General features: G+C 38.7%; 1 protein-coding gene across 3 annotated transcripts in view; it reads right to left on the bottom strand.

Annotated features, from left to right (window-relative positions):
- Nucleotides 1-26,146, bottom strand: part of arhgap10 (Rho GTPase activating protein 10) — a 127,230-nt gene that overhangs the window by 5,613 nt on the left and 95,471 nt on the right. For all 3 annotated transcript variants that reach the window (XM_037538884.1, XM_037538883.1, XM_017701444.1), the window contains 3 exons: nucleotides 24,887-25,022; nucleotides 19,281-19,449; nucleotides 2,145-2,264 (listed from right to left, as the gene is read on the bottom strand). In XM_037538884.1, the coding sequence (XP_037394781.1) occupies nucleotides 2,145-2,264; nucleotides 19,281-19,449; nucleotides 24,887-25,022 (425 nt within the window). The remainder of the gene's footprint in view (nucleotides 1-2,144; nucleotides 2,265-19,280; nucleotides 19,450-24,886; nucleotides 25,023-26,146) is intronic.

Genomic DNA, 26,146 nt, shown 5'->3' with positions numbered 1-26,146 from the left:
CTATTTTTTCCATGTTTATTTTGTAACATAGTTTGAAAATATCATCTGTCATCTAAACACACAATAAAAAAAAAGGATGAATGGAAAAAAACTGGCATCAATAAAGACTCATTACTTTGACTTATACTGAAAATTTATATTTTTTTTCCATTTTCCTCCTGTTAAGTTACTCTTTTGGAGATGCAAGATTTTGTTCTGAAAAGTTTTGATTCAAAACAATCCAGCTGATTCAAGAAGTAGACAGAAAAAGAAAAATAAGTGAAAAAACTGAAGTTTCCAAAGCTGACATTCAAAAATGAGACAATCTTGCTTCAGATGTCAAAAAAATCCTGTCCATCCTTCCACTGTGCAAAGATAAATCAATGCCTTTTTCAAGCCCTTACTGAGAAAAATGGCAAGAAAGAAGACATTTTGCAAGTGTATAAGTATATATATGTAAAAAGAGTTCTAAAACGTCTAACCTTAAAGCTAATCTTGGTAACCAAAAAATAAGCTTAAACAAAGTAAACTCCAAAACGCATGGACAATGTCAGAACTATTCTGTTGATCCCGCAGTCCTGTTTTTCTCTGGTTTGAGAAAACCTGAAAATGTACATACATGTAGACAACACACATGGCTTGAATAAGAGAAGCATTGAGCCAACAATGAAACACCAGCTACGATTCACAATGAAGAGAAATGTAAAAGTAAGCCCAGAGGCCCTGGCGGCTGTTAGGCACTCCTGTCTTTCCCTGGATATCACTCTCAGCCCTGAAAAAATAAAAAGGCGCATAACTGCAGTTCAGTAAAAGTTTCAAAGGGCTAAGAGAAGAGTACAAATGCACTTAAGGCTTACTACAAAAGCCGCCTTTTCTTTAACAAAGTGAGGTGTTTTTTCAAGAAGGTGCTGTTAAAATGTCATAGCTGACTGGACCAGGCTAACCCCACTCGTACTTATCTCTCTGCTATTCAGTGAAAAGCACAGAGCGAGTCTTCCGCACCTGGCAGTGCGATAAATATTTCATACACTGCCTCAGAGCAACAGTGGTGTGTTTTTTGGGGAAGAGCTGGAGTCAAAACACTGCACTCAGATGGATAGACCGAAAAAAGTTTGGATGTGGATGTGATACGATGCAAAATTTCTCCAACTCTAACAATGGAGTCAAAGAAAGATCATATTTTTCGAAGGCCAAACCTTTTTTGGAACCTGTTTGCATGAGTCGTGTTAATGGCTTGTGAATCGAATGCATCTGAACAGCTGCCACTGGGCATCAGTCATTTTAGTTGGAAAGCTAATATGGCTTCTTTGTCTGGGGCTAAACTGTAGATCATCCTAATGACTGTAATGTGTGCATGTGTGTGTTTCCTTAGGTGAACGGAATGTGTGGCTATTTGTGAATCTTCGGGGGGAAAGGGAAAGTTGGAGGAAAAAAAACAAGTATAAGATGTGAAGCCTCTGACAGTCGAGGCCTGTTTGTGTTTGTGTGTTGGGGGGGTATGTGTGTGTGTGCGGTGGGGGGTGAGTCAGGAGTGGATGAATGAACAACTGTACACATTCAGCACAGCTGAGATGCAAACCCTAACTGGGGACACTCAGTTCTTTGAAATGTTTTCACAATTAAGTCAGTTTTGTTCATTGGATTACAATAAAAAAAATATTACTTCCATTTTATAATGCTTGGTTCCACATACTGTGTATACATATTATGTAGTATAGATTCAGAGCCTTTGTCTTTCTCTCCTTGAGCATTAGAAGAGTAGATAACATTTTTCTAAGCAACCAGGGCATTTTATCTACTTGAAAGGTCAGCACTGAAACCTTTCAGGTGTTTAAATAATTATTGGACAGCTTTAATGTGTGCTTTAGTTTGAAATAGAAATCATTATTTAGGCAAAAGCTGCTCTCATACCAAGGCAGAAACTATACATTTTATATATATATATATATATATATATATATATATATATATATATATATATATATATATATATATATATATATATATATATATACACACACACACCAAAAAGATCAGGACGCAGCTGCTTTATTATAACAAGACATTTGCATGTATTTTTATTAACTGAAAATTAACAGTGAAAATCAAACGTTACACTTAAAAAAGCAAAATTACTGGGCAGTGAAGAAACAAAGCAAACAAACCTTTCACTTGGTTTATCTTCTGGGCCTCCGACTGCCGCTGCTGGTGGTGATTCTGCTTTGACCTCAGACGGTGAGGGACTGAGAGTTGAATTCATCCATGATGCCATGGCAGTGCACACACTGTAGAAAACAAAAAAAGCACACATTTTAGAAACCCAGGGGAAAGTACGTCCATTCAACAGTGACCACGGTGGTTTTGTTATATGTGAATCATGAACTTCTGAACTGGCTTTTGGATTGTTGTGGTCATCTTGGATCATAGGCAGCTTATTTTTACACTGCTGCTTCACCACAGCAGAACTGCCAATGGAGAGGGGCATATGATGCAACTCTCCTTAGATAATACACACAAATAAAGACAGGAGGACAGACCTGGACAATATAATGAAAACAGAACCCTAAAGTGTAGAATGGACAGTTAACAAATCTTACCACATATCTATTATCAAATGTTCTAAACTGTGCTTAAGTGACCTTTGTCAAATGTTTTTTCTGTGATATTTCACCTTTTTGTATTAAAACAAATACTTGTGCTTAGGTTTTGGATATGTTCTATTATTTGTTATGACAAAAAGGCAAGAATTCTGAGGTTTTGATGTAGTGTAGCCTTTGTTTAACAGTTACTTTCAACCACCTGACTGCTTGAAAACAGATCTCGGTGTGTTTTAATATCTGATACCAGCATGTTGTTCACCATACTGGTATCATTCCGCTGACCACCACTAAGCGACAACAAAGGTTGCATTACTGTACTGGAACTACTTAAAAAAACAAACAAACAAACAAACAAACAAACAAACAAACCTTCTTGACATTTGAGGGATTTGCTTTATTTGTTTTTCCAAAACTTACACTAGAATCTCTAGGCCCTGTTATTCAGTCCAGGAATAAGTCTAACCCCTGTGGCCCACAGGTTGAAACCCAGTGATCTAAAGGAACTGCTTCTTGTTTATTCTTCACTGCTGCTTTCATACCAATAATCAGGGATATTTCTTCTTCATTTATTTTCCAACACATTCCCACATGTTCTCAATGGGATTTAAATCTAGTCAACCTGGCCATCTGGTCATCCTCCACCTCAAACCACTTCACTTGATGCACAGTATGGTGTCTAGCACTGTCTTACAATAAGGTCAAATCATTTTTTGTAGTTTCCTTTTTTAAGTGAATAAACAGTTGCTAAATGTTTTTAAAAGCTGTTTATATTATTATTTTCTCAGAAAAAAATACACTGCCCAAATCATTTTAATACATTTAACATCTTTTTAATAAATCATTTTAATCATTTTGAGTTTTTATATTATTATGTGTTAGCTTAACCATTTCCAAAGCTCTTCTAATGGCAGATACAATAATAAATGTCATTATTATCCAACACCTGTTAATCTAATCAATTCTTCCTTAAATTAAATCAGGCAGATGGACTGAACAAATTCACAGAGATTTTGAAGTGTGTCTGGGAATTTTTGCCCATTCATCTAGCAGAGCATTTGAGAGGTCAGACAATGATGTTGGATGAGAGAGTCTGGCTCATAATCTCCGTTCTACACTGTGTGCACAATTATTAGGCAAGTCTTATTTTTGAGGATTATTTTTTATTAATGACCAACTCCAGTGCTCTCAGTTAATCCAAAATGTTAATAAACCTCAAACATGAATGTTTAAGAAAAATAAAGTGAAAGTGAAAGTGAAAGAGAATATCTATATGCGCACATTTATTGGGCAACTATAATAGTGCAGAATTATTATGCAGCTAAATGAAAATCACACATTATCCCATCTCACTTTATTTTCATCTGTTCAAGTGAGAATTATAAACAAACAACTCAAAGCTTTCCAATGAACATTTCTGAGAAAAAAATGTGACCAGTATAGCCATCCTTCTTTTCACTAACAGTGATAAGCCTTCCATTCATGGAGTCTGTCTGTTTCTTGATCTGTTGACGATCAACTTTTTGTGCAGCAGCAACCACAGCCTCCCAGACACTGTTCAGAGAGGTGTACTGTTTTCCTTCACTGTAAATCTCCTGTTTAAGAATTGCCCACAAGTTCTCAATTGGGTTCAGGTCAGGTGAGGAAGTGGGCCACGTCATAAGTTTTTCATCTTTAATGCCTTTACTTGCGAGCCATGCAGAGGAGTACTTGGATGCATGTGACAGAGCATTGTCCTGCATAAAAATCATTGTCTTTTTGAAAGACGCAGATTCTTCCTGTACCACTGCTTAAAGAAAGTGTCTTCTAAAAACTGGCAGTAGGCTTGGGAGTTGATTTTGAGCCCATCTTCAACCCAAAAAGGTCCAACCAGCTCATCTTTAATAATACCAGCCCATACCAGTACCCCACCTCCGCCTTGCTGGCGTCTGACTCGAAGTGGAGCTCTGTCCCGTTACTGATCCAGCCACGGGCCCTTCCATCTGGTCCGTCAAGAGTCACTCTCATTTAATCAGTCCATAAAACCTTTGAAAATTCTGTCTTCAGATTCTTCTTGGACCAGTCTGGACGCTTCAGCTTATGTGCCTTGTTCAGTGGTGGTCGGGTTTCAGCCTTCCTTACCTTGGCCATGTCTCTGAGCGCTGAACATCTTGTACTTCTTGATACTCCAGCTAGGTTGCAGTTCTGGAATATGACAGAACTGGAAGATAATGTGTTCCTGGTAGCTTCATGCTTGATTCTCCTCAAATCCTTGGCAGTTAATTTGTGTCTTTTTTTCTCAGCACGTTTCTTGCGACCCTGTTGACTATTTGCAACAAAACATTTGATGGTTCTGTGATCACGCCCCAATATCTTAGCAATTTCAAGAGTTCTGCATCCCTCTGAGAGACTTTTGGTAATTTTTAACTTTTCAGAGTCAGTTCAATCTCTTTTTTGGCCCATTTTGCCTAAAGACAAAAGCTGCCTAATAATTATGCACACCTTGATATAGGGTGTTGACCTCCTTAGGCCACACCCTCCCTCACAGATACACATCACCTGCTATGCTTAAATCCATTAAGCATTCAAGTTTATCCATGCCTAAAAATGATAATATGGTCAAAATACTCACTTGCCTAATAATTGTGCACACAGTGTAGTTCTTCCCAAAACTGATCGATGAGGTTGAGGTCAGGTTGAGGTCAGGCTGAGGTCAGGTTGAGGTCAGAACCCAGCCATGGCTTTACGGAGTTTGCTTTACGCACTGGGGCACAGTCATGTTGGAACAGAAAAGGGCGTTCCCCAAACTGTTCCCACAAAGTTGGAAGCATACAATTCAAAATGTCTTGGTATGCTGAAGCAATAAGATTTCCCTTCACTGGAACAACGGGACCTATGTCAACTCCCGAAAACCATGGGGACAGCATTTTCCCTCCCACTTGGCACAATGCAGTCAAGCAGTTAACGTTTTCCTGGCATTCACTAAAACCCAGACTGGTCCATCAGACTGTTAGATAGAGAGGTGTGATTCATCATGTCACAGAATATGCTTCCACTGCTCCTAAGTCCAGTGGTGGCATGCTTTACACCACTCCATCCGACGCATGGGATTGTGCTTGGTGATCTAAGGCTTGCATGCAACTGCTCAGCTTTGGAAACTGATGCCATAAAGCCAGCGCACAGTTTCTGTGCTGATGTTAACACCAGAGTAGGTTTGGAAATGTGCAGTTACTGAGTCAGCAGATTGCTGGTGATTATTATACACTATGCGCTTCAGCCCGCTCTGTAACTTCTGCCTGCTTTATGACTGAATTGCTGTGGTTCCACTTCCAATTTTCAATAACACTCACAGCTGATAGTGGAATATTTGGGAGGGAAGAAACAACAGTGGCATCCTATTACAGTAACACACTCAAATTCATGGAGCTCTGAACTCAATGATTAAGAAGTGTATCCCAGTCCTTTTGTTCATATAGTGTATGTACTGCTTTTCTAACGTTTTATCATGTATTGCACAGATAACATTTTCAAAAAAGTTCAAAAAGTTTCCAAATGTACCCCTCACTTCTCAGTCTATGCAGTCCATATATGTAATATATTGTGTCCAGCAACCAGCACATTTGCATATACCCACCAACTCAGTCTATAGCAGTTTAGTGCCACCCATTCAGACCGAAGTGTTTCATCTCTGAGAGTCACAATACATAGCTAATAAGAACAAAACTCTTTTATATATATATACGTCTTGGTGCAGTAACAAAAGCAGCATGTTTAGGGGCTAAACAAAGGTTGGAAAAATTGTGAAAATTAATGACTGCTTTGATACATAAAACCTCACAAATGTCATGAGAGAACCTCAAGGAAATGTATTAAATACAAGACAAATGTAGAATACAGACCCTTTAAACAATTTCCTTATGTGGCCAACACTTTTGCACAATAGCAAGTAAAGTATTATTTGGCAGTCTATTATTACTGTTAATACTATTACAGTGACTATAGCAGACTTAAGTATAATAATCAGCTTTAATAGAGGACACTTACAGACATAATTCTATTTTACTACTACTACTACTGCTGCTACTACTACTACTACTACTACTACTACTACTACTACTACTACTACTACTACTACTACAACACACACACACACACACACACACACACACGCAAGCAGTAGTGCAAGGTCATACAGACAGAAAAAGGCAACAGAACTGTATCAAACTCAGACAGACACATTCTCTCTCTCTCTCTCTCTCTCTCTCACATGCACATGAACACACACACACACAAACACAAATGCAAGCAGTAGTTCAAGGTCATACAGACAGACAGAAAAAGGCAAGAGAACTGGATCAAACTCAGACAGACACATTCTCTCTCTCTCTCTCTCACATGCACATGAACACACACACACACACACACACACTTGCGATCTCCCTTCATAATTATTCCTCCTACGAAATCTGTGCAGCTCTGAGTGAGCCAGGCTGTCTCTCAAAGAGAGAGAGGAGAGAGAGAGAGAGAGAGAGAGAGAGAGAGAGAGAGAGAAAGAGAGAGAGAGAAAGAGAGAGAGAGAAAGAGAGAGAGAGAGAGAGATAGAGAGAGAGAGTGAGTGAGAGAGAGAGGGAGAGAAAGAGAAAGAGAAAGAGAAAGAGAAAGAGAGAGAGAAAGAGAGAGAGACACAAAGAAAACAACAGAGAGAGAGAGAGAGAGAGAGAGAGAGAGAGAGAGACACAGAGACAGAAAGAAGACTTTTGTGTGTAAAAGTCTGCAGGCACTGCAGCATCACAGCCCGGATATGAAACACACATGAAAACACTTCAGGCAGTGAAAACATCACAAACAACATTAACTGCCTCTCTCTCTCTCTCTCTCTCTCTCTCTCTCTCTCACTCACACACACACACACACACACACACACACACACACACACACACACACACACCACAAATGTTCATTAACTCCTTTCTTGACTGCTGTCTAACATATCCATCAAACTATATTGTCTTTATAGTCCTATCCATTATTCTATTGCTTTCCAGCACCTGCTGAACATTCTGACTAATTTCTGCATTATTAGATGATAAACACTGCACTATAACCAGGCCTGTCACAATTTTAACTGATGATTAATTGACGTTAAAATGTTTGCAATTATTAATTTAACTGATAGTTTTTTTTTTAAGACAACTGAATTATATTAAAGAACAAATCTAAAATAGCCTAACTGGCTGAATAGCTGTCTTCCTTCTTAAATACTTTTAGATAATACTTTGTTGTTGTTGTCAGCTGATGACAAAATCAGCTGGAGGTCAAATAAATGAACACTACTCACTGCTGCCCTCTAAAGGTGGTAAAGCACCAAGTAGGAAGTTCATTTATTTGTTTGCTTACATAAGACCTATGATGTTTTAATAAATGCAATTCCTACTTATTGCTTTCATTTACATGATTTAACCTTAACTCAACTGATAAACATTCAATTAAATTCTGATAAAAAAACTGTGATCAGGCACTGATTCAATTATGAAATAATTGTGAGATCTAAGGACTACTGCGTATACCTACAGCAATAATAACAAAATAATGATATAACAACAGTAATAAAAACTCATCTTTGTTGACCAAATGTTGATGGTTATTTGCACTATGCTTCATGGAAAGTTTTCCATTATACATGAAATGAAAAGCAAATTATAATTAACAGAAAAAACAACTAAGTTTTACAATGGTTTAAAATTATGTTGTGTCCTATTTTTGTGAATTATTCATTTACAATTCACACAAACTGAGAATTTTTAAAGTTAGTGAAACAAAGACTAACATCTTTTCTATTGTTTTCTTTAATTAATCTGAAATATTACACTTATTTACACTTTCACTTATTTAACTTTCATATTATCCGATATTCAGCCTCTTTGAAAGGATCAGTTCCCACTGGTGTAAATACTGGAAGGTCTAGGGGTTTGGCTGTCACAGCACATTGCGCTGGAGGGCCTGTGGCAACTGGGTCCCCTAAAATCTTAATGATGACCCACGACTCACAGAAAGACTCAAATCCTTAATAACCTCACTTAGCTTTTATCAATGCTACACAGACAGATCTGACATCTCTTACTCAAAACGCATCTCATCCATGGTAACGGTAATTAATGAGCATCAGTTCTGTGAGTGGAAACACCATGTTGATGACAGAGGTCAGAGGAGAATAGGAGTTACTTAAATAACTACTCTTTACTGAATGCACTACAGGGGCTACAACAGCAGAAGAGAACATCAGGTTCCACTCCAGTCAGCCAAGAACAGGAATAAAAGCCAACAGTGGACACAGGCTCACTAAAACTGGACAGTTGAAGACTGGGAAAAACATTTGAACAAATCTGGATTTCTGTAGTGACTTGCAGATTATAGGCTCAGAATTCATGCATCCATGGACCCAAGCTGCCTTGTGTCAGCGGTCCAGGTTGGTGGTGGAGTAATGATGTGGAGAATGTTTTCTCAGCACACACTGGGCCCCCAATACCAATTGAGCATTGTTTGAATGCCATAGCCTCTCTGAGTGTTGTGGCTGACCAAGTGCATTAAAACCGGTCACTCAAACAACCTCAAGAGGTGATTTGATAGCATCCGTCCCTCCAAGTCACACCAACCAAAACCAGCCCAGCCAATATATTAGGCTTACATTATAGTATCAGGTGGTTAGTATGTTAGTATTGATTAATTTAATAGTATTTAATAATTTTTATGAGTAAATGAGTCTTGTATTGGACAGATGCCCGATACTAGTATTGGTATCTATGCATTCCAAGAAATAACATGTGATCCATGATTGTGATGACTAATACACTAGTCTACTTATTCTATACAGCCATCTTGTAGCGATGTGAAGCCTTTGTAAGGAAAAGAATAATGGCATTCAAAACTCAACAAGGCAAGAAGGTAAACTGGAGAAATTTTGAGTATTAAGATGGTGTTCCTAATATAGTGGCTGAAGAGTGTTTATGTGTGTGTATAAGTGTGTGTGTGTGTGTGTGTGTGTGTGATGATTTATTGCTCTGCAGTAGTTTTGAGTGTTCAGCTGCTGCACATCAGCACAGAGCTCCAACTGCACTGCACCAAATCCACTCATTAACCTCTAACACACACACACACACACACACACACACACAAAATCCACTCATTAACCTTCCATGCACTTCTGTAATACTGTACTTTATTAATGCTACAACTAGATCCATCCCTATATGGATGTACCTATATGCATGTCATAAGACGTTTTGGTAACACTACTGCAGAGCAGCATTCGTAAGGCTACCTTCATAAGACTCACGACAACACACAAAACTTTATATATAGATTTACAAAGGCTTCAGGCACATCTGACACACTGAAACCATTGTTTTTCATGAAGCTGTACAGGCAGGAACCAACATGAGGTGCTGTTCAGTGACTCTCAGCACTGTTCAGTTTCTCTACAGCATGCCACTCAGCATTATTACATTAAATAAAACCCATAATGAGACCCATGGCAACTGACATAATCCTACATAAATGTCTATAAATGCTTATTCCAACAGGCATAATTTGCAATTTACATTTGCCAGTTTTGTTAGCTAAATTAGCCTTTACGACAGATGGCGCCTATTGGAATAACCATATATAAATTGTTATGTAGGGTTATGTCAGATGCCATAACAGGCTTATGGAGGTGTCATGTAGTCTTATGAACAGAAAAGTGTTACCTTATCTTCTATTTTCTTCCCCCAAAAAGTTGCGAATACTTTTCTTTTTTAATGAGGATCAGTCAAATGTCCAAACATCCTAATGTTTTCATTTGTCTTCAGAAAGCACCCAGTACAAACACACACAGTTGCATGTAAAATGTTGAATGCCCCCTGTCAGATTCCTTGTTTTGTTCATTTTCCAAGTGAAAATAATGCAATTTTTTGTGTGTATTTGCTGCTTTAAACATAATGGAAAACAGAAAACAGCACATGCGTCATAACTTTTGCACAGGCCTCTTTTTTTTTTCAAATCGGCAAATAAACACTAATACAAACTTATTTTCACTCAGAAAATCAACAACACATGCATTGTGACCAGAGACGTACAAATTTTTGCATGCGACTGTACTAAACCTACCCAGCTTCAAAACCTCACACTCTACACATTACACACACAAACACACTCAGTCAGCTGTTCTCTAATCAGCTCATCTCAGAGCTTCACCTCAGAACAGGTGTGGAAATAACACACTCCTGATCTCCAAACACACACAAGCAGCTGTGAGTTTTATCCACTCGCTCTACCTCTCAGTGCAGCGCTAAATCAAGTGGGGAAAAATATATATATATATAATCCAATACAGTTGCCCTAGCAACTAGCAGAACATAAGGAAAAAAACGGTTTTACCTAAAATTGCTTTTACAATTACAACTAAGCCAAACCGAAGAAAATTGCCCTCATTTTGCGGCTGCAAAAATAGCACTGATGCTGGAATCGCAAACGAAGCCTTATTATCACCATCCTCAAACACACACCCAATTCCAGCTAGGATTATAGAAAAGATTAAAGACAAAAAAAAAGGCCATACAAATGAGCCACTGTCTCTTTAGACTATCCTTACACACAGCAGTGCAGAAAATGGGATATACAAGCTATAAAAGGAAACTGCACATACTTTTATACTTGCTCATTACTTAATATATAACGCACACCATAAATAAGTCTACAAACAAGCAGAGCAATACAGCAGGGCTCATTTACCCACACAATAATAATTCATTAGTGTGAATGATCACAGCCCTCATTTTCTCTGTATTGAAGATGTAAGCTTCATTCCATAAACTGTACTACATCAGTTTCAAAGCAGTTACTGAATAATTTATAGTACTTACCAAATAGTAAGTCTTAAGATTATTAACAAAATAATAAGCAAACCGTATAAAGGATTAGTTCAGGGAAAAATCTAACTGACATGATTTATTTGACTTACCCCAGATGCAGTTCATCAGTCAAGATACATCTGATATCAGACATTTACTTCTTTAGTTGACAATGGGGGATGCTAGTTTAATATTACTAACAAACATTGGACTTAGACTTTGATCAATCTCATCTTTGTAAATGCCCAAAAACATCTCTCAATCCACTCAAAATTCATCCAGATCTTCATTTGTTTTACGCAGACTCACCACCAAAACAACAGGACAGCCACTGTGAGTAACTGGAACCACTTTTCTCAGCATAATAAGTGGTATTACTCCACATAAGATGACAGAAGACTATGTGAGTCTATGTGAGGCTATGTGAATTCCTAAACACACAAATGCACACAAATAACCTGGCCAAGCAGCCAAGCTAATGTATTTAGAATATCAAAACAATGATACAGACTCATGGAGCCTTAGCTATGCTAACAAACATAACAGGATACCTGGGTAGTGATTCTTTGACATACCACACACCTCTCACAGTCCAGTTTGAAATGGAACTAATACTACACAGTGGACATTATGTGGATGATGACGTAGTTCTAGTTTTAGCTTAAATGTTTTAATATCAATATCAACTTGACATCAACATAAGATGGGTGTGCTCAACTCTGGTCCAACACATAGTTTGACAGCTTTCCAGCTCAAACACACCTCCAAATTCAGTAAAACTTAATAGTAATACATAGCTGAGTTGAATCAGGAGTGTTTGAGCAGCAATATGACAGAACTGTTCAGCAGACCAGCCCTACAGGACCACAGCTGAACACCATTGATGTAAGAACAAGTAGTTGGTTGAGTATTATAATAGAATTATGTGTCTATTTTATATTGTCTAATTTTGTAACATTGTGGGCTATATAATTCATGGTGGTGGCTATATTACATGAACTTACTTAATTAAAATGGGCAAATTTTAAGAAAAAATTTCTAAGAAAAATGAATGAACCTATACTGAGTGTTTCGGTATCAGTATTGGACAAGATGATGCGGTATGTATATTTTATCGCTGTTGTCACAAAACACTAGTGCTTAGCACTAACAAGCTTCAGTTTGATAGTATGTTTATTATATAGCATTTTTATTGGTCCATTTATAATGAAATCGTGAGATGTTTGCACAGTGTAAAGATCAACTGATATTTTCAAAATGGGCCTCAAAAAAATAAACAGAGTTATAAAGTGTCAATACGAGAAATCGTAAATAATGGTATTGCATACAGGGTCAGATTCACTGTAGCTGTGATATAGGGATGGTATGGGAGATATGGAGGGCTGTATGGACAGCAGGGCGTGTGTTAGATGAGTAAATAAACTAAATATCCCCACAGAACGAGCATGCGAGTGTTTACAGTGAAAGAGAGCAGCCACCTGTCCCCTCCACACACACACACACACACACACACGCGCAGTGCAGGACTTACTGCAGCACTTCCTGCTTGGCGACGAGAGAGAGGAGGGGAGACAGAGAGAATGAGAGAGAGGGAGAGAGGGAGAGAGAGAGAGAGAGAGAGAGCAAGAGAGAGCGAGAGAGAGCGAGAGAGAGAGAGAGAGAGCGAGAGAGAGAGAACGCAACAGAGCGTTACATAAGCTAAGCCCCGTCTGTGGCCATGACTCCAGGCCAAGTGACGAAGAGATAGAGAGAAAGTGAGAGAGCAAGAAAGAGAGAAACACTAGGAGAAGAAAGGCCTGTATTCAGATTGGAATATTATTGGTTGAGAGGAGAGAAACTTAGAAAAGTCAGTTAGAGAGAGTATGTGAGAGTGAAAAAGTCTCTGTGCTAATAGGTGAGAGAGTGAGGGTGTATGAATAACTGACTGGAACAAGCCTTAAACTGGAACAAGCCTAAGACAGAGAGAAAGCCATAGAGTTAAAAAGCCTGTGAATGATACGGAATATGTGGGCGTGTCTGTGGAAGGGGTGGAAAACAGCCCCAATTCCAAAAAAGTTGCGACGCTGTGAAAAATACATGTAAATAAAAACAGATTGCAGCGACTTGCAAATCTTATAGACCCATATTTTATTCACAGCGCAACAGAACACAGATGTTAAAAGTGAGACATTTCACCATTTCATGAAAAACATTAACTCATTAAGGTTTTGATGGCAGCAACACATCTCAACAAAGTTGGGTGTCTAAAATTGTGGAACAATTTGAGAAAAATGTTCGTCAATGTAAATTTGTTTAGACTTTGGATATCACACCATCTAAAGTACATAATATCATCCAGAAATTTAGAGAATCTGGAGAAATCCCTGTACATAAGGGCCAAGGCCAACAGTCAGTACTTGTGATCTTTGGGCTCTCAGAGAGTCCTGCATTAAAAACAGGCATGATTCAGTACTGGATCACTGCATGGGCTCAGGAACACTTCCAGAAATCACTGCTTGTAAACACAGTTCATTGTGCAATCCACAAATGCAAGTTAAAGCTGCGTCATGCAAAGAAGAAGCCATATGTCAACACAATCCAGACACGCTGCCATCTCTGTGGGCAAAAGCTCCTTTAAAATGGACTGAGGCAAGATGAAAAGCTGTTCTGTGGTCAGATGAATCAAAAATTTAAATTCTTTTTGGAAACCATGGACACTGTGTCCTGCGGACTCAAGTGGAGTGGGACCATCCAGCTTGGTCCATGTACCTTCTGGTCATTTGATTTTCTTTTCAAAATCCATTATTGAAAAACAGCAAATGGGTTAATTCTTGTTTTTGTTTCTGTTATTGTTGGTCAACAAAGAAGAAATGGCTTAATTTGACAATTTCACAAACTAATCAAAAATTCAAATAACAATCAAAGAGCAATGGAATAACGGGTTGAGTTTACTGATTCAAATTAAATAAAAATAAATGTACGAAGTGCATCCATGGTCGCAGGAGCTCAGAAATCAGTTGATCACAGTTAGAAATTATGAGGCCAGGAAAGATCAAGCAGGAGTATTGAGAAGGTCAGCCTAGATCTGGCGTTATGGAAGGCTATATATATGTGTTTATTGACTTTATTCTGTTAGCAAACAACTGCACTGACATGTGAGACGACTCTCAATATTTGCACCGTCTTGTGTCCAATAGTCATCTTCTAACAATGTGGTGATGGGGCTGGCTCTCGTTTTGTGGGGGGAAGGAGCTTTATAGGCATGTTAGAGCTGCGTTGGGGGTCTGAATCAACCAAGGGAACTCAACAATTTTCAGGGTTGATTACGTCGCCGTTGAACGATTTTCAAGGGGGCTTTGTCACCCTCCACCTTTCACCACCTGGCACCGCAAGTGTCTACCATGAAGTGGAGGGAGTGGAGGTGACCTTCATTGCTAAGAGGCTGGCCTGTATTCTATTGTTATTTGTTTTTTTTTTCTTTGATTTTATGATTAGTTTGTGAAATTGTAAAGCAAAGCTATTTCTTGATTTTTCCACTGACAATAACAGAACCAGAAATTAGAATCGACCTATTTGCAGTTTTTCAACACTTGTTTTTAAAATGAAAATCAAATGAACAGAAGGTACACAGACTCGGCTTGCTATCAGCACACAGTTCAAAAGCCTTCATCTCTGATGGTGATGGGGTTCCATTAATGCCTATGGCATGGGCAGCTTACACATCTGGAATGGCCCCATCAATGCTGAACAGTATATAGAGGTTTGAGAACAACATATGCTTCCGTCCACAACAGCATGGCTTTGCAGAAGAAGAGGCTAAGTGCTGAACTGGCCTGACTGCAGTCCAGAACTTTCAGCAATAGAAAACATTTGGAGCATCATGAAACGAAAAATCACCCCTCTGTCCAAAACTTCCATCCTGCAATGCCACTGAAGCAAAACTAAAGCCAACAGTGTGAGCATGAGTAAAACCGGCTACGCAGGTGGTATGCACCAGTTCAGTTATGTATATGGCAACATCCTGAAGACAGTAAGGTTCTTATTCACTTTATTGCAAGATGTGCATTTAAGGAAGGATGGCGTGGCAGCTTAAACGAACAGATGAATGGACAAATGTACTGACGGACGGACAGAAGACACACGAGACAGACAAGAGGGCAACTTGATGGCTCAGTTAGGTTCGCTGGGTTAGTTTTCGCTTGGTGGTTAGCCTTCTCTCAGCGGGTTTCTCCAGCCCAAACAGAGAGAGACTGTAGAGCAGTGGCAGACTGTAGTTTGGAACTAGATTTGACAGAAGAGTAGATCTCCAGGAGCAGGGCTGGTGACCACTGCTGTAGAGGAACACAATGTTGTTAAAGCTGTGTGGGTAGGAGGAGCCACATCAGCATTCTGATTGGTGAGGATGCTGCTTACAAATGTGTGCTGCAAGATTAAGACTGCCCTGTTTACACCAATAGAGGAGAACCTTGGCAAAATACATCAACCTTTTAGCAGATACTGGAAAGGACATTCTTTGTATGCATATTATCTTCCCACAAGGGCAAAATTAACCTACTTAAAAAGAAAACATGGATTAAGGTTTACTAAGTATTACTTTGGACAGTGTGTTAAGCATTTTTGAAACTGAGCACTTGTACAATTACATTTCCAGCAGCCTTTGAAGTGTGTGTGTGTGTGTGTAGCAATGCCAAAGGCCATCGGATTTCCATATATTTTTCTTTTCTCTTGCCTGTGCATTTTATTTATTTATTTTAACTGTCCACAACTATCCAAATTCATCTTTGAGTGAGTATCAATCTGCCTCTTAGTTGCACACTACATACAAAAGTCATTGAAAAGAGATAAGACTGGGGGGCTCGCTAGTCTAGGTTACACAGCATGTGATCAGCTCATGTTTAACCTGCCTAACAGTGTAACTATTCGTAGGCATACTAAACTAATATCATTTGAAATTAACACCCTAAATCTAATCAATTTGCCAAAATTTCTCAATAGGTTGACCAAAATTTTTCACAAAATTCCACAGAGCCTTTCCAAACTTAGGAAAACTAGGAAACTAGGAAACTAGGAAAGAACATATTTGTGGGTGGAGCATGGACAGGTTAATTGTTCAGAATCAACCTTTTACTGATGCATAAAATTACAATACAACACAAGACACTCAGAAAAAGAGAAATATATCATCATATCTTTGACCCCTATGGCAGAAAGAAAGAAAGAAAGAAAGAAAGAAAGAAAAAGAAAGAAGGACAGAAAGAAACAAAGAAAGAAAGAGGGAGAGAGACAGAAAAAGAAAAAGAGTGAATATATGAATAAATGAGTGAGACACTGAAAATAATCATGAGGGGGCTGGTGATATTACTTTAACAGCAGAAGTGTGTGTGTGTGGGGGGGCAAGGATGGAGGTGCTGAGGAGGAGAACAGACAAAGAAAAAGTTTATTTCAAGGTGAATTCTTGCAGGCATGGCAGAGAGCAAAGAGCTGAATTTTCCAGCATAACCCAATATTATTATCTCCCACATCAGCATTCAGCACAAGCCAGCTGCCCAAAGCGCAGAGCAGCTCAAGGACCGGGAGAGAGTGAGAGACTGAGACAGAGCAAGAATGAGAGTGTGAGAGAGCGAGAGAGCAAGAAAGAGAGTGTGAGAGAGCAAGTGAGTGTGAGAGAGCGTGAGAGTGTGAGAGAGAGAGTGAGAGAGAGGTGAGAGAGAGAGACAGAGAGAGAGAGAGAGAGAGAGAGAGAGAGAGAGCTAGAGAAACTCAAAACTTCTGCCAAAACAGTGCCAGGAATGCACACTAATACCTTCAGCTCTTGAGCTGAGCTACCTGGAGATGACAATGAAAACACTTTATTATGTATAACGCTGTAGAACTGAACAAAGTAGTTGTAAGGCCAATGCCAGCAGAGCACCTTAAAAACAAATAATGCCTAAGATTTTTAGAAAAACCCTTTAGAGCAGGGCTAAGCAATTTCTCTCCTGAATATGTATTTAAAGCCAAGCATACAGAGAGAAATCTTCAGGAATCTGGGACCACTGCAATATGAAGGCTTGTTTTTATTACCAGGAGCAAAAAATGCTTTTGAACATAAGAGTACAAACCATGAACAATTCATACGTGGGTACAAAATTCACCTGCATATTTTAAATTCCATTACTGACTACAAGTTATTTTATAAGTAAACATTCAGCTATATTCAAGCTCACATTTATAAATCCACAGCACTCTTGTAAGCAGCTTGTAAAGTCTGCAAATTCTATAGCTTCTAATATATGTCGCTGTTGTCGGAAGAAAACCACCTTGTATCTGCATTTTTGCAGGTTTTCAGCTTTGGACCTAAATTAAAAATGCCTGTTCTGTTTCCACAGAAATGGCCCAAAATGACTTAGAATAAGTCTGGTTCCATTGATTTGCATTAACAGTAAAGTAGTGACAACAGTAACACCAGTGATATACAGCTTTGTGTAGTTCTTTTTGTTAAAATTAACCACTTTGCTCTGAGCAGAACCATTATTTCTATGTATCTGTACTCACATTCTAACTCAAACATGTCTTAAAGCGGTAACGACAAAATGGGTTTCTTTTACACAATCGATATGTAGGAGTAATAAAATAAAACACTATGATTGGAAAGCTATGAAACAGCTAGAATATATCATACCACACAAAATTCAGAGACCACCTTCCACTTTTAATTTTTTTTATTTCCTGTCAAACCAACAATAAAGTAAAAGTTATTAAGTTTTCAAAGCTGAAACATAAATTGAAAAGAAAATTATTCTAACAACTAAATATCATTGTTTTTCAGTATTTCAATCGTTTTGAGGACTCCGGGGTGGTCACACCCATTGTTCTGAGAATACCAGCAGCTTCTTTGCTTTGCTATTTTTTGGGCTATTACATTTTCTTAGTAACAGCTTCCACAGCTATGGATCCTTTCAGATCCATGGGACTGAGCTGTCTTCTCACAGTGAAAGAATGGACAGAAACACCTGTGGATTTTTTTTCAGATCTGAGGCAAAGATGAAAGCTTTCTCATATTTAATCTCATCAGAAACTCCTGAGAAATTAATAATTTGCATAATGGAAAGGTGTGACGGAGAGCGAGGAAGGTGGACGCATATGTGGAGATAAGCGAGATTTATTAATGGCAAATCCAGGGTCATAGTCAAAATGGTCCATAGAGCCAATACGGATAGATCGGGGGGCAGACCTGACAGACACCAGAATCCAACAGAACAGAACAAACAGAACATCCAACACAACCAATAATGCAAACAACAATACAGCAGATAACACCAACAAAGACCAGCACTAGACTAATGAAAACACAGGGCTTAAATACAAGAGGGCTAACGAGGGTTCACAAGTCACAGGTGGAGACACAGGTAAGAATAATCAGGGGAGGAGTCACCAAAACAAGGGGCCAGACTAGGAAACCAAAACAAATGCACATGGAAGATCAAAACACAACTCGAACACATGGACAGGACTGGGAGGAGCCAATCGTGACAAAAGGTGGTCTCTGTCTTTTCCATAGTACTGAAAATAATAAAATAGTGGGCTACTTACCTAAATAAATAAATTATTAATAAAAATAATTTTAAAATGTATTTATTTATTTTTTCCTCAGAGTGATCTGAAGACCTGCTTTATATTTAATTGTGTCTATAATATGTAGCCAACATACACAATCTCAGTTTACTCTATTAACCCTGCTACATGGAAAACATTTAACTAATTTAACTACATGGGCAATGATGTTTCTGCTCTTTAGTAAGTACACGTGTAAAGATCAAACAACACTCTTCCTATGAACGTAAGGTGTCAGCTGGTGGTGGAGCTGGTTATCACTTACCCAGAATTCTGTGGGGTTGTGATAGGAAGTGTGTCGCCATGGGGACTCTTGGCTTTCTCTGGTGGGGTTTCTGAGGTCGATGCTGTGGATGACTGAGAGGAGACGGACTCGTTACTGCCTAGAGATGCCTCATCAGGGGTCAGGGATACGAATTCTGAGGATGGAGAGACTGAGATAGAGAGAGAAAATAAGAGTGAGAGAGGGAGAGCGAGAGACGGAGAGACAGAAAGACAAAGAGATATTGAAATTTACAATGCTACTATTTTATTGGTATTATGAATGTAAGTTTTATTTGTTAAAATTCTTTTTATGTTGTGTTTTGAGCACGCCATAGTAAATTCCTTATAACCTTGTCGTTTATGTGGAAAGGGGCAGAGTGAGACAGAGTGAGAGAGAGAGAGAGGGAGAGAGAGAGAGAGAGAGAGAGAAATAAGAGAGAGAGACAGGGAGGGAAGATAGGGAGACAAAAAGACAAAAGAGAGCGATGAGAGAGTGATGGAGGAGAGAGAGAAAGGGATATGCAAGTGAGAGAACACTTTCAGTCATGATTTTAATGAATGTATTATAAAGTGGGGGAAGTTAAGTAAATGAGTGGGGGGAGGGAGCTAAAACAGTTCATATCACGTGCACTTGTGTGGGTTTTCCAAGTGAATTAAATTCACATGGAGCAAAATCAGAGAAACAGAAACATCTCTGAAGCACAACATGACATAACTATGATCCTATTAGTCCTCGAGATTCTCCAATTCTACAAGAGTGAATGACTGTTAGTGATAGACTGTGTGTGTTTTTAGTGGCCCCTGTTGATGCCACTATTCACCAGTCCATGTTCTCTCTCCATGTTAGTTGGTTCCCACACTTTTAGATTTCTAACCTATTGTATTATAGCGCCAGTGATTTAGGAAGATTAAAAACAATCATAGGACTAGCGCTGTCCAGACATTTGGGTTTGGGTGGTGGATCATTACAGCATAGCTGTGACACTGATGTCACAGTGTCACTGCTGAGAAGAGTCCATTATCCAATCATTTTTAGTCAGTGTTCCTGTGGTCAGAAACTGGCCCCTGAGGAAGGGCTAAAGGACAAAAATTGTGCATTGTGCAACTTTACATCTATGTACATCTATCTATTTACATCTAAGGTGGAACTAATATGAAAACAGTTGAATCTGGTATAGTAGACAGTAAGTATATACAATGTTTAAGAACTCCAGCAATACTGCTGAGCATCTTCCACCACCCAAATAATGTCTGGTCACTATTGGTCCTATGTGGTCCTATTTAGCTAAGGGGTAGAGGGGGGTTAATATATTGTACATCAACAGATATTCTTTTGCAGTGTCAACAGAATATGCAAAATAAACATTTCACAATTAGTCAATTAGTATTTCGTCTGTTCTTTACTTCTGTGCACCCTACTGACAGGTTTAGTCTTCAGTCCTTCCGAACTTAAAACCAACCAGTTGTAGCTGTGTCCTCCCAACAAAAAGAGTTTCCACACATCTCACTGACATTATATTTGCATACTTCAAAAAGACATTCACAACCACCCAAACACACCTTACATTTCCCCATTTTCCTTGTGCATCTAAAATGGCTACAGGAGATATTTCTGATGAGATTCTTTTCTATATTTCTGATCCTACAAGGGAAAATATGCTGCCTAACTACACCCAAGACATCTCTGCCAGCAGAGCAGAGCTGCACTACCTGGAGCAGTTGGCTGCCTTGTCCAAGGGCAAAGGTAGAAACACCCATACCCCTGAGCACAAACCTAATGACTGCACGTGTTTGGGATTACTAGGATTGTGAAAAGAAGTAAATGGAACCAACTTCTAAGACTGAACTTGGCAGCTGTTTCCACATATGCCTGAAGAGTTTCCAAATATGCCTGAAGAGTTTTTTTTTTAAAAAACTGAAAGCAAGTCTCATGAAGGAGAAAAAAAAGACGTTTTAATAAAGAGCGGACACAAACACTGACAATTTTGCTATTATATTTGGTTGCTGAGGAATCTGTAAAATTTCAGTCAAACATAATATTACTGACGCTGAAAAATGAATAACCTGTACCGATCAAACTCAACGGCCATTCTGACTTGAAAATAATGGATGGGTGATTTGGCACATGACAATAAAATTTTTATAATTCTCCCAACTGCTCTTTTACCGTATGCTTTATTCACCATTTTTGTACATTGTCTGCAAAATAAAAGTTTTATATTTTAAAGGCCATTTGATCTTTTTTAACAGACATAATATTTGACAAATCATTTGAATAATCATTTGATACTAACAGAATCAATAGGGACAGCCATATCTTATAGCCAAGGGAAGAAAATAAGTCTGTTCTGTCCACCTTCCCACCTGGTTGGAGGTGGATAACAATACTGTCAGCACCATTTATGACTGACGTCACTACTGAGACTCAAACTCAAACGCCGCTGCAGCCAGCAAAATAATTTATTTCAAAACCAGAAGCCTCAATACCCCCCGAGGCACTTATTGTAAATAATAACAGATGCTGTGCAACATATTTCACTGTTTTCCCTAATCAGTAACAATGTTAAATATCATTAATGACACTTGGAGCAACAAACAAAAACTGCACAATGGTCTTTCAGTCCAACACTTCTGGAAATACTTATATTTTAATACTGTTTTCCATTGTTTCCATCTGAACATCTTCCCCTATTTGTAAAGTAACATGGAGCTTCTTCTTTAAAACAGCCGCTGTTTCTGAGATAAGAGAACATCAGCGGTCAGAACTCACATTACACATACAGCAAAGCAGTTTTAAATTACAGTGCTCTCTAGAAGTACCGCTACAAAAAGGCTATGAAAAATGTCTGTTTTTTCTCAGTACTAGCATAAAAATATGAGAGAAATCTAAACTTTCTGAGAGACAAAACTATAAGTCCTCAGTACTAATGGACAGTCTCCTTTAGCTCAGCCCACAGATTTTAAAGGGGTTAAGGTGAGGGGACTGATGAGGCCATTGAATAAATCTCTAAAAGATTGGTTCTGTGGTCAGTGAACCATTTTTGTGTGGATTTGAGGAATGGAAGCTCTAAACATGACTAGGTTTTAGCCTTCTGGTGGAGGTCAGCAGTTTTGACCTAAAACTTCCTGATGTTTGATGTCCATCGTGCCATGTATCCAAACAAGACTCCCAGAACCTGTGGAAAAAAGACTGCCCAAAAACCTCCACCACCAAACTTTATAGAGTGATTTGGGTTCTTTTTTCTGCATAGGCTTTTTAACACCAAACTCATTTCTGGCACTGGAACCCAGTTTCATAGTTCCAGTAATGTTTGGGGAATTCCAAGCATTTACATTTGTGGTTTGATAACGGCATATGCTTTCTTCTGGCAAACCTTTGTAACTGTCTCTTAGCATGGCAACTGTTCAAATTGGATGCAACCAGTTCCTACAGGTGTCCTTAGTGATCCTCAGAGAAAGTGTTGTCTCTCAAACTATACGCCTCCCTGTGTTCTTTCATCCTTTAACTCAGGTCCATGTCAACTCCTACTGTATGATATCATTCGTGAAGCTTCTTGATTATTGTTCATAGCAGAGATGGGTAGACAAAGTTTTATAAAGGTCAACAAGGTCTTTTTATGAAAGTTTCACTTCATTTTGTTTTCTGTGATCATCCTCATGATGATAAATTATGTTTGATCTGAATGTGAGCTCATATTTATACTTCAGCAAAAGGAATTCATGAATGGCTACTTCTTCAAGACTAAGGCACAACAATCCATGTCAGTTAGAGTTTGTTACAGGAATGTCTAAGCGTGCCAAAACTGTGATATTTACTTAAATATGTTGTAGTTTTTTTTTTTTAATGAGATATCTTTCATTACTTCAGTCTAAGGAAACTACTAAACAAATGTTTTCTAGGTTGTCTTTGTTTTCTTTTTTATTCTTACCTAGGTTGCCAGTAATTCTGGGAGAGCACTATAGCTTGTATAATCATCAAGTGATAGCACAAACTAACCCAAGCTAACCCGACTCAATGACCATGGGAGGGCTTGGATGACAAAAAATTACAAAATGTTTTTCATCAAGCAAGGAAACGAATGAAGCTAAAGATAAACAGTAAACTGCAGACGGTGTGGTTTGGATATTTAACAAACCAAAACCTCAAGCACCAACATACCATTCACACTTTTTCTCTCTTCACTCACCTCCTTTCTTGGCAGGGATCACATTTCCACTGTACAGTATTACTTGAAATACGATATAAAACCCTATTAAAAGATCTAAGCAGAGCATTAATTAACCTTCAGCAAGGAAGGAGTGATAGTGCTGAATACCACAGCATTCTTGAAACCTGAGACTGCTTTAAATGTGTTGGAGAGACAATGTGCTAATTCACTTCGGTCAAGTCCATAGCAGTAAAACTATGCTGAAGAAGGAAACTCGACATGCACATGCAAACACACTCACTCCCTTTCACCATATGTCTGTATGACTGAGGTTCAATGAAGGCTATTGGAGATGTTCTCTTAGAAAAGTCAAGTCTCTTCACATACTTTCTACCTTCACATTAAGGTTTTTAAGAAACTGGCTGAAATAATGACAAAAAAAATTATGGTCCCTAATTCCACCCCCATTCTTCACACAGTCTTTCCACCATATATGCTAATGAATTAGCCAAATAGTGGAGTTTAGGTGATACTTTTTCATTCATACAAAAGAAAAAAAAATGGATTCAGCAGATCCTGGCAATTTTCCTCAATTTTCCTATTTTACTGTACCTCCTGAAATGTGTAGTTCATAGACTGTTTGAACTGTGGAATCGTAGCTTAATTTCACTTGCTGGGAGAAGTCAACAACCAACTTGGATCACTTTTTGATGCATCACAGTTGCAAGCAAATCCTAGGGCTTGCACAAGATAAATAAGCAAAAATCAGGAGAGCCTCCCACATATGAATGGAAATAATTAAATAAGTCGTTTGCCCAGATGCTTCACTTTGAGATGGCTATGCACTTATCCAAGTTTTTTTTGTTGCGTTTCTGGATAGTATTTCACAAACTGCAGTTGAGAGTTGTATAGTTTCCATCTTTTCAAAGCTAATGAAGTATGTTAGCCTTTAATTTTAGCAGAAAGTTATCTATCTGGTCCATTTTCCTTCCTGCTGACCTTTTCTTCTGCCACCATTTCTAAAATCAGGCACTGTTCCTCATTAGTTTACAGAAGCCTACACTAAATGTTTTAGTCAACTATCTCACCAACTGATTAGTCTATGCAAGTGTGTGCCTGTTGTACAATGCAAAATAAAAATATGCAACACTGCTGTTTGGAAGAGGACTATATAAGAGAATTATACACTTATTAATTATTGTCGTACTTTGGATCATTCTGGATCACACCAGGAAAGAGCAAGCAAACCACAAACCAGGTGCCCAATTAGCTCTATATACCTCATAACTAACCCATGCTGAATGAGGAGCTTATTAGCACCACACAGATTAACCATCCTGCAGTGTGAATTTGCTGGGACAGGCCTCAGAGTAAGAAGTCAATTATCCAGTCACAATGTTTTTTTTTTTGTAGGTGCCTCATCCCAGCTTCCCTTGGTTTAACATCCCATCTCTGGTACCTGTGTGAATGTCCAGAACCGAAGGGTTGTACACAGCCAGTGGGCGACTCTGACGGGTTTGCTTCTTGGATTGGCGGGTTGGAGCGAGGGGAGAGATAGCCGAGGATGGACTGACACTTGGAATATCTCCAAATATCTAAAAAAGAAGAAGACAAAGAAGAAGGAGGAGACAAAGGAATAGCAGAAGAAGAGAAGGAAGAAGAAGATGAAAGAGGGTAGGAGGAAGAGAAAGAGGAGAAATGGAAGAATCCGGGTTAGATCTTGTGTATAAATAAGTATGAAGGAACTCCATTGAGGACTGTGGAGACCTGTGAGTTTGTGTGAGTGAACGCGTGTTTTAGTGTGCGTGTGTTACTGCGTAAATGTCTGCAGGGTTGCAACGCTTGTGTGAGAGTGTCTCCTTATGACTGAACATGTCCTGAATCAATAGACGAGTGTTTAAGGCTTGCATCTCCAGACAAGAGAGTTTTCAAACTCCATGAATGGAAACACATTTGGTGTTGTGACAGCAAGCATATAAAAACCAAGACATCAAATTTCTCCTTCATAAGAGCTCTCTAAGATCATTCAAAGAGCAGAAATACTCTAAACAGTCTCTAACTGAAAGGCATTTGAACGAATGACACACATCCCACAGAAATAGCTGCTACAAAGGAAAATCTGCTTTAATAAACATGCTTTCGTAGTAGCAGGGTGAGTTATGTGCGAATCAAGAGTGTTTACATCCAGACTTCAAAAAGAGAGTTGAAAAAGCTGAAACTAGCAGAAGTTTGGAAGTCTCATGAGCGAGTCGGGGATCACAGAGTTGGTAGAAGCAATAGAATCTGATAGTACTGAGAAAAACTTCAGACGCCAGCACCACTTCATTCCTTCTCTTTTCATCTCTCTCCATCTTCACGTGCATGGCCACCTGCCCACATCTCTACTGCACCACCTTTTCCCCAGGTTTCCTTCTTTCTCATGAAGAGGAATGTAGCACGATATATGAAGACATTTTCAGGATGTATTTTTTTTACAGCTGACAATTAAAATAATTCATGCAGTTAATCGTGAGTAATGATTAAATTTCTCATTATAAACATTGTTTTCATCTGACCCTGAAAATGTCATGAACAAGTTTTCCATTTTCAGCACCAATGTCCAAGTAAGACCAACAGTGGCAGCATGAGTGTATTTATCTTATTTCATATATACTGTCAAATTATTTCATCTCCTCTGCAACTGTAGCCTCTTGCTCTCATTCAGACAGCTCATGAATTC

The sequence above is a fragment of the Pygocentrus nattereri genome, chromosome 5 (assembly GCF_015220715.1).
Source record: "Pygocentrus nattereri isolate fPygNat1 chromosome 5, fPygNat1.pri, whole genome shotgun sequence".
Lineage (NCBI taxonomy): Eukaryota > Metazoa > Chordata > Actinopteri > Characiformes > Serrasalmidae > Pygocentrus > Pygocentrus nattereri.
This window is presented reverse-complemented; position numbering and strand designations above follow the sequence as displayed.